General features: G+C 48.5%; 1 protein-coding gene across 2 annotated transcripts in view; it reads right to left on the bottom strand.

Moving 5' to 3' along the window:
- Positions 1 to 368: 368 nt before the first annotated feature.
- The window catches only part of adamts6 (ADAM metallopeptidase with thrombospondin type 1 motif, 6), a 37,640-nt gene continuing 28,439 nt past the window's right edge, over positions 369 to 9,569 (bottom strand). For both annotated transcript variants that reach the window (XM_057019212.1, XM_057019211.1), the window contains exons 21-25: positions 8,015 to 8,144; positions 6,451 to 6,655; positions 6,179 to 6,355; positions 4,235 to 4,391; positions 369 to 3,383 (exon numbers count right to left, since the gene is read on the bottom strand). In XM_057019212.1, coding sequence (XP_056875192.1) covers positions 3,274 to 3,383; positions 4,235 to 4,391; positions 6,179 to 6,355; positions 6,451 to 6,655; positions 8,015 to 8,144 — 779 coding nt within the window. In that variant the 3' untranslated portion in view covers positions 369 to 3,273. The remainder of the gene's footprint in view (positions 3,384 to 4,234; positions 4,392 to 6,178; positions 6,356 to 6,450; positions 6,656 to 8,014; positions 8,145 to 9,569) is intronic.

Raw genomic sequence — 9,569 nt, 5'->3', positions numbered from 1 at the left:
GCTCACCTGGCTGGTTGATATCAACACGTCACATTTTTAGCCCTGAAACACACTGCTCTTTCATACAGACACTGTAGGAACTAATTTTAGAGGCGTTTTCAGGTTAACACATTTGTTGAGCTTATTTCATTTACAGAATTGCGAAGAAGCTGAAACGCTGCTACTTAGAGAAAATTAGTAACATCCCCGCCAGCAGATGGTGCTGCAGCACCCTCAGTAACCACCTTCAGGACCAGATACCTTAAATTTGTCCACTGTTAACTATAAACTGGTGTACAGGGTGTGATACCTTTAGCGTGAGGAAGGATACTGGTTTAGGATACTTTTTTTGACAAGTAAAGTGGAAAAATGAATCCGGTGACACCGTCTCCTTAAAAGTTCTCTTTTATTGTGTCTACTCTTTAAAAAAAAAAAAAAAAAATGGGGGGGTCTGGTGAAGGGCTGCATCACTGCAATTTTTTCACTATGCTAAAGTTCAGTTGGCATGCAGTGAAATAAACATACAGGTGAGACAACGCAATAAATTAGCACATAATTTACATTTGAGGGAGGGAAAAAACAAAATTAGTAACAGTGTACCAACAATAATACTGAAGACAAAACAGAAGCAAGTAATCACATGATGCCTTTTCGTTTCTTTTGCACTTTCGGTACAGATATGAGCAATGTGACATTCAGACATCCAGGTTCACAGCAACGAGTACCAGTTTTCTTGATTTCTCGAGGCTCCGTGTGCGCGGGAGCAGATGGTTCGGTCCGAGCCGTTCGAATTCAGCTCCATTTCAAACGCTTCTCTCACCACCCGTCACGCTTTTTAAAAAAAAAAAAAATCTTTTGCCTCTCCGCACGACTCGGGGTTTGGGGACGACACAATTCTGCCCGACACACTGAGAAAAGTAGCAGCAGCAACATTAGAAATCACTTGTGAGATTCTTGCACATCGTCTCTCTGATCTGTCTCCCCCCCCCTCCCTGCGTGTCCTTAATGCGATGGAGACGCTCCATGGACGCCATGACGACGCAAAGACAAAGTCACCTGGCCAAAAAAAGGGATGCGGTGCGGCTGGGCGGGCGTCCGTTTTGCAAGCGCGCACGATACACAGTTGAAAAACATTTCCCAGTGTGAGGTATAAACAGAGACATAAAAACACAGCATGGCCAGCATTTACCAGTACAGAGATCCACATTTGTCCCATTATGATTCAGGTCCAACCGGAGACAGTCAAACGGAAGCAACCGCTTGATAGCGTTGGAGGCCTGGGAAGGTTGCAACCCCCAGAGCAGGAGATAAACAGGGCAAAAAAATCGGTGTGGAAATGACAAAACCGGATCGAGGGATAAAAGAGGGGGAACGGATGAGTTGGCCGTCGGTGCGGGACAAAGACGGGGAGATGAAAGGGTAACCTTGAGTGGAGGGTGTCTGGAGCCCCAGAACGTGGTCTGGCAACATTAGGAATGCAACGTGTTCTAGAATCTTAAAGGGATAGTTCACCAAAAACGGAATATTTCCTCACTATCTTCACACCACAGTCATGACGTGGAGGTCATTAGCGCCCTGTTTGCAGCCTAAAATCCACCGGCAGCCCCACTCACGGGAGCAATTTCCATTCATTCCAAATAATATGCCTATTTGTTGCATTGCGCGGACATCTTAAATTCCATTCTCATGTCTTTTATTCACTTGATACTACATCTTGAAAACCAACAGCTTAGCTTAGCGTAGCCCCTTCTGTTTGTTCCAGTCTGCACGGCCTCTGAGCCTAAACTACTTCCTGGTTCCTAAAACATTTCCCTTCCACAGGCGAGCTCGGTTGCGATGTACATCTCAGGTATTTAGCAACTGACTGAATCTTGTGACAGAGTTTCCACCGATATTGATCAGAGAATTGATCTGATTTGGTGTCCTCTTTAACACAGGCACTGTAGCACTGAATGGGAGATTTTATCGGAGCAGCGGCATGTGGAAAAACCCAAAAGTCCACATTGGTATCGACTCAGACGTTCCTCGCTGTGGCACAAATTCATGTGTAAAAATCAATCAAAGATTCTGTTGTTTGCTGCATGTGTAAATATGGAAACATTCTCTGCAGTGCATATGTGAAAGGGGCTTTTTTCTTTTTTTTTTGGACGGATTCAAGGAAAGAAATGCAACATTTAGAGGTACCGGAGCAAAAAGGTTCAGCCACTCGCTCCTTTTTCCAATCTTTGACTGACGGGACCCTGCTAGAGCGCTGCGTTTACTGACGTGAGGGTGGCTGCTAACAAACTTTGTGATGAGAATCTCATTGGCTGCTCCTTCGAATCAAGTCCTCCAATAGTCAGCTGACCACGGCGGCGTCTCCCGAAGGCCTGTTTGGTGAACAGTGTTCGCGCGGCTCAGGCACAGATCGATCTACTGAAATTCATTTATTTGACCGTTAGGAACTAAGGCACCTGCGTGGCGAAATGAAAAAATGATTTAATGATCCTCCTAAATTAGGTGTTACTTTCTGGTCCTGGATTAACATCTTAGATAATATACAAATCCTCACAATATAGAAGGGTTTAATATATGTTACAGTATGTAATAGGTTCATTCCAGCACAGAGAGGTTGAACTTAACGAGGCTACATTCCCTTCCTTGACAACAGGCTACTGTCAGAGGATAAAATCTCAGCTCTGTTTAAAATGGTACAATAAATATACAGTACAAGGCCGTGTTCTGTCCTGCTGGAGTGGTAAATTGGTATTTACACGGGGGTGGGGGGGGGGTGCACCGAAGTCTGCCTGCCAGCAGCACCATCGCTGTCACGTCAGAGTCCCACAAATGTTCCTCCTTGCTCGGGCGAGTCCGTCTCCAGGATACATGATACATCCGTGAGTGACGTGTCCAGCACTTTGGATTCATTAGACGACAAAGCACCAAGGAAGACTAACAATGATATTAATAATTATTATTATAATAAAAATAACTTCACCGACAGACGCATCTTCTCAGTTCCACTTCACAGAAGTGAAAATTAAAAAAAAAAAAAAGGTAAACGGAAGCGGTTTGTGTCAGCGTTGCGAGCTGAGCAGCGGGTGGGATTCCACCGTGATGGGAGGGCCGGAGGACCAGGTGTGGAAAAATGAACCAAAAAGGATGGGGGGGGGCTTCTCTTCTCTCACCAGCACTGATCTGACCGACGTGGGTCCAGAGGTCGGCCCTGTTTTTAATCTCGGGCCCTCTCAGTGCCTCTAACATGCTCCACATCTCCTGGCGTCGCCCGGGTCAGTGGCCCTGGCGTCGCCCGGGTCAGTGGCCCTGGCACGTCTTGCAGCACATCTGCCGGAAGTACGCGCGGCTGCAGAACTTGAACTTCAGTACCAGCGGGCAGTAGGCCACTTTGTTTACGTCTTTGCATTCTGAAGAGAGAGAGGAGACAGGTTAGGCTCCCCGAATTACTTCTGAAAGTCTCGGCGCCAGCTCATCTTTGCGTCTGGCTGTCTTGTTTGCTTTTGTAAGTAAGTTGGTGAAAGCGGTGAAAAGAGATCCTGCACATCCCACGAGTTTCTCTTCATTTGCTCCCCGCAGAGGTGCAAACGAGGGCTAACCTGATGTCTGAGGCCTGCTGGGTCTCCCTCAGCTGAGTAAAACCCTGCAACTATACTTGGACACACTGAGACGGATCCTGGCCTCGTTCAGTAACTGGGCTATCTGCCATTCCTACAGTGCACACACACACTTAAACTGCTCACTGGATAGCAAACAGGCAGTGCTTTAAATTCCTTATCACGATCAGAGTGTCTTCCCTTATTAGGCTTTGGCCCCTGCCGCCGCAGAGCCAAATGAAACGAGACGTTGCCTCAGTGCTGTCCGTAAAAGAACAATTAGCCCACAGCTAATCCCATTAGCAAGCCTGTAAACGCTGCTCACGTTTTCCATTCAGGCTAATCGAAAGGCCCTTCTCGATGCATCTGAGCCGCCATCCATCATTTGAAAGTGTATGTGGACGGTCGAGCTGTTTGGCTTTGAGCGGGAGCCCACGCCAGTGGAAAGATTAATGTAGCTGGCGAAGTGTGCTGGAGTGTGTTATCCAAAAGTGTTTAGGTCATAGTGAAGCAGAGATGAAGATGGAGACAGTTTCTAGCCTTTTAAATGGGTTTTATAATGACATTATCACCCTTTTTATCAGCTGTTGAGGGGCGCTGTTCTAATAGGAACCCACTAGTGACCAGGTGGTTTGTCTCATCATGTGCAGGATTCGTCATCTTACCGTCACCGTTGGAAATGGGCGTGGCATCACACTTGCTCTCACACTGCTGCATCATGGCAGGCCGGAGGGTGTCCGAGCACTCGTTAGATGGCTGCCCGGTGTAGGACAGACACTGAACCGTCCTCATCTGTTGTCCCAGGCCGCACTGGGCCGAACACTGGAACAGAAAACCCTCAGTCAGGCCGATTATCTGCTTTTTGGGGTTTTTTTTTTACAAAACTGAAAGATCCTTCGTCTTCTTGGAGCGCTTAACTGTTAAGTCCGTGCTCGGTCCAGCACGCAGGAAGGGAGTAATCCCTGCACACACACAGCGCACGACTTGATCCAATTAACCAATCATCAGGACAGGAAGGCAGCCAGAGTTACCTTTCCCTTTGTTTTCAACAGGCTGTCAGTGTTTTCAGGGAGTAACCAGGTCAACTGTTGCCGACAGAAAAAAAAAAAAAACACCCAGAAGATTGCCTCCGCTTTCACGCGAGGAATCCTGCTCTCATTCCTTTCAGACCAAGAGCTGACAGAGGCCAAACCATTTCAAATGAAATCATCAGGTCACGGCCCTTCAATGGTGCTGACAGACAGCCAGAACCGCAAACGCCTTCAGGTGGAAACTGTATTCAGTATATGTGTTGCTCCAAGGTTTGTGTCCTTTAAGCTCATTTAATAATTACAGTCCTACCAGGGATTATTCCTCATCAATGCTTGTGGAGCAGGGATTGCTGGCACAGGAAGTGTATGCAGAACACTTTTGCAATTACAGCGCCACTAAAGAGTGTATTTTATGTGCTTCACCACCCCCACACCTGTTAACCATCGCCATGGTTACCATCTACCCCAGATGCCCCCTCACCCTCTGGCGAGAACCTGGAGGCTTTCTGTCACCTTCGATGATCCTCTATGGCCGCCTCAGATCAGTGAGTCCACATGTCATCCCTTCCCAATTAGTGAGTCTTTATTAGTACCCGTTGCCGGCCATGACAGATGGGATACGTCAGTGGTGCAACTTAAGTGGGATTTGAACCAGTGACCTTTTGGCCTTGGGAGAAAATGTCCTCGGTGGCTGGCAACAATCTCCCCTCGCTGAGGCTTTGGGAGGTGAGCAGCGAGGTCGAGGCTTGCGATTAGAACCAAAGACAAGGAGACGCACGCACACACGCACAGGAGAAGATGCTGCGTGGGCGCCGACTTTATCTGTTTCTTTAGGGGAGATTAGGTCTACGCGTGACGAGGAAGCCGCTCCAGTTAGACCTGCTTTGTGCGTCGGCGTCAGAATGAAAATATGGGCTGCCGATGTTGTGTAAACACACACGAGGGTGTTATGAAGAGAACCCCAGGGACAACACTGACCTAGACCCTTTGACCTTTGGCCTGAGCCAGCAGGGCCACAACCAGAATATTATCATTCTGCTGAGTGATCCATCCTCTAAACATCGCAGAGCCCTGTTTGGAAAACTCCACTTTTGCGTTGAGCTATTAACAAATCCACCAAATAACAAGCCGTTCTTCTTGCAGACGCAGCGCGCTCTGACGCACGTTTTTCTGGAACCCCCGGCCCCGCGTGAGTCAGCCGTGTTGCAAAGTGTTCCGCGGCTTCGCCGAGCGCACTAACTCATGTCAGGGTGAGCTCAAGAACGCTACTCCTCTGTCCCGCTAAATCGCGTTCCTGGAAGCGTTAAGAGCGGTCTGGACCGAGGCAGAGATAAAGTTCAAACAGCCAGGAGTGCTCTGCTGCCGCGGCTCACACACTCGAGGCCCGCCGGAGCCCACATGTACGGCAACTCATCACAGACCTGCTGAGAACTCTGTCATCAAGGTGGAGATTAAATTAACCAGCCACCAAAAACATGGAATCTATCGCTTCTTTGCCGTCTTCCCAACTTTTAGAGGATTGACCGCAGTAGCCTTGATCGACGTCATGCTCAAGTTGCTCTGTTTCTTCCGTCTTACCTGTCCCCATTCGCCAGGGGTCCACCGCGGCGGTGGGCAGCGCCCTAAACTGCAGCGGACCCGGACTGGAGGCTTGCTGTGGCTCGAGCATTGGGCGGGAGGGAAAGTCTTGGCCAGGTCGCTGCTCTTGCACAGCGCGATGCGGTGCTTGAAGCCGGGGCCGCACTTAGGCGTGCACTGGGGGGGAGACAGGAAGAGCGGAGCTGTGAGGGCAACGGCGCAGCGCCTCCGCCTGTTAAAGTGGGATTCGTTTTCCCGGGACATCAGCTCACCTCTGACCAATCGAGGGTAACCCACTTCGGCGGGCAGGACTGGTTGTTGCACGACTCTTGCTCGATTGGGCGGTGGGTCAGGCAGTGAACGTCCTCCAGCGTCTCCTCCACGGCAGCACTGATCTTCCTGATGCACAGAACGGATCGCGTCCTTATTCCACCGTCGCACGTCTTTCCACACTCTGACCAGTCGCCGATAAACCACCTGGAGGAGAAAAAGTCCAGTGCACAGGATATTTAAGCACCTATTTAAAAATAGATATAATATTTAGATATGGAAGGTGTTAGTAGGGGAAAGTGCCAGGACACCTTCAGAGCCCTGCAGAGGTACCCTTGAGCAAGGTACTGACCCCACAAATGCTCACATAGTGCAGTGAACTGGCGACTAATCCAGGGGTGGACCCTCCCCGTGATCCCAAAAGGGATAAAGCGGTCAAGAAGACGAGACCAAAGGCAAAGTGCCAGTAAATAATGCCCAAATACCGTTGATGAATATGATCCATTACACAAACGAACAACCACCGTTACTGAGTGAGTCCGAGTGAGTCCGAGTGTCCAGCACGGCCTTCCCAAGCCTTCCATATAATATCATAAACCTGCAGACAGCCCTCCGAAACCCATCCAGCCTGTGAGATATTACATCATCTGCAGGAATGTATACAGAATTAACGACGTGTTCAAACATCTGTGTTAGCTTTCATTACTGCAGCCCATAAAACTCTGCCCACCCCACTCTCCTCTACTTGGCCCTTTTGGAGGAGGCTGCGGAAATGTTGGGGAAGGGGGGGGGGTCGGCCTCTCGCAGGCATAAATGTCATGCGTGCGCCGTAATTCAATATTCACGCATGCATTACGACAGCCTTCAGGTACTAATCAAAATAAATGAGATACCAAAATCCTGCATCTGCTGAATGCAGACGTGAAAATAAAGAACCTGCGTCTACGGGCTGGACGTATGGAAACCAACGAGCAGTTAGGCGACAGATTTATGATGCGATGACTCCTTCTGGCCCGGGACCGGCCGAGAGACAAGGACGCGCTGCTCTAATACGCGCGTAATTGTCGGATAGTCTGAAACTAATGAGCCCGATGCATTTCATCACACTTTTTCCAGACATGATGGAAGTTGAGTCTCGTGGCGCTTCCAGCAGCAGCGAGGGGGGGCTCGCAGACGCTTGGCCACGAAACGTGAGTTCAGATTCCACCTGTGTACGTGTGTGTTGCCCCGGGAGGATCGGCGAGGAGGCCAAAACAATCAAACACAGGTGGTCGTTTTCAAGGCTCTAATTTTTGGCATGAGGCAAACGCTGAAAATAGTTAACATATGAAGTTATAAATCACTGCCATTAGGAGGTGAGTCAGCCGCAGTCCTGGGGCATTCGCTTTTTTGAGAAGCCTCGACTTGATCCGCAATACTTTCATTTAAATGCCACAATCATAATGCTTCATGTGTCGGGGGTGTTGTAGTTTAAGTTGTTTAAGCACCTTAAATGTAAGTATTTAAGCTTCCTTCTACCTCGGACTCAGCTCGCGGTCAGGTCAATGGAAACTAAGAGTCACGTACTCTGGGGGACACGGCTCCGTGTTGCAGTCTCTATGGTTCTCCGGAGGTTTGCCGTCGGGGTCGCAGTAGTTGTTCTGGACCACTGAGTTGTCATCCAGCCTTTTACAGACCACTTCCTGCTTCTGGGAACCTGCAGGGGGGAGAGAAGTTGGTCAGCCGTGCGCTCAGCTGATGCCGCACCTCAAACCCCACCTCAGAAACGCCGTCGTGGTATCGCTTTCAGGCCGCACTAAATCCAGACATGTAAAATTCCTGATTCTCTGCAGGACATCTTGGCAAATGACTTTTACAGAGCAGAGAGCTCTTTACTTTGGCTTGCGCTGGAAAAAGTGAAGGCTACCGTATCTGTGTCACACCTCCCACCGTGTGTGTGCTGGATGCCAACTCCCAAAATAAAAAATAAAAAGGTTTGTCTAGGCCCCTGGTGGGATGTATCCCCACAACAGACCTGGTTAAAAGGGTGGAACAGAGGAGAGGACATCGAGCATGCTGAAGATATTAACTGTTTATTTAACTAAATAACCCCACAAGGAACACCGTTCGTGTGTGTGTGTGTGGATGCATAAGAGAACAAAACCAAACTACACCAGGATGTGGCTGTTGCCACGAGATAGTGCATATGAAGAAAGTCTACCCATGGGTCCCTCTCGTGAAATACAGTTTGGAGGAATAGCACAAGGCATGGGGTGAAATATTTCCAGTTGGACGGCGGTCAAAAGGTGTTTTTCATAGCTTTTATTACTGTAGTAACATATTAAGCAACACGCCATGATTAGCTGAGCTAGCTGCATCAGATGGCTGCATAGTTAAATAACTGATTTAAAGCTGGACTCGGCCAGACGCACACAGCCGACAGAAATTAGAGCATTTGGATCGAGGTTGCAGAGGCATGTTTACAACAGTGGAAGGTCATGTGTTCTTCCCCATCTAAGGGAAGAGATTCAAACGTCTGCTCAGGACTTGGGAGTCCTTCCTCAGAAAGCCGCATGCTTACTCAGTCATGCTTTTAACTAAATATATAATATTACAAACCCATCCAGGCCGCACTTGACAACTGGGAAGAATCACTAATTATTGTTACATGAAACCCATTGCTCCTGCGGCTAAAAGGTTTGGTTTGGACATACTTGAGGCCACGGTCAATACTGCACGGCGGTTTCGGATTCTAGAGGTCTGACGGCGTGGGACAGAAGACTGGTGTCATCTGTGTGGACCACTAAAGAACCAGAGGCCCAGCAGAACAGCTCAACCACAACAATGTGAGAAATGCAGTTTCAGTCTTATTTAAGTGATCTTGAAAGGTGCCGTTATTATTTTTTTGCAGACAAGGACAACTATCCAGGTTGTCTTCGTGTATCCACCTGCTTTCACTTCACTTCCAACTGTCACCAAAAAAAAGATGCAAGTGGAAATGATGGAACTTCCAAAGCAATTCAGAATATTGTAGATTTTATGCCTGGCTGCCTGCATGCAGCTGTTTATATTAAATACAGCAATCTGCAGGGAAATGGACTGGATAAAAGGTTTACCATATGATGCTGATGAGCAGCATGAG

This window comes from Takifugu flavidus, chromosome 20, assembly GCF_003711565.1.
Source record: "Takifugu flavidus isolate HTHZ2018 chromosome 20, ASM371156v2, whole genome shotgun sequence".
In the NCBI taxonomy this organism is placed as follows: domain Eukaryota; kingdom Metazoa; phylum Chordata; class Actinopteri; order Tetraodontiformes; family Tetraodontidae; genus Takifugu; species Takifugu flavidus.
Note: the sequence above shows the minus strand (reverse complement) of the source record. Positions and strands in the feature narration are given on the sequence as shown.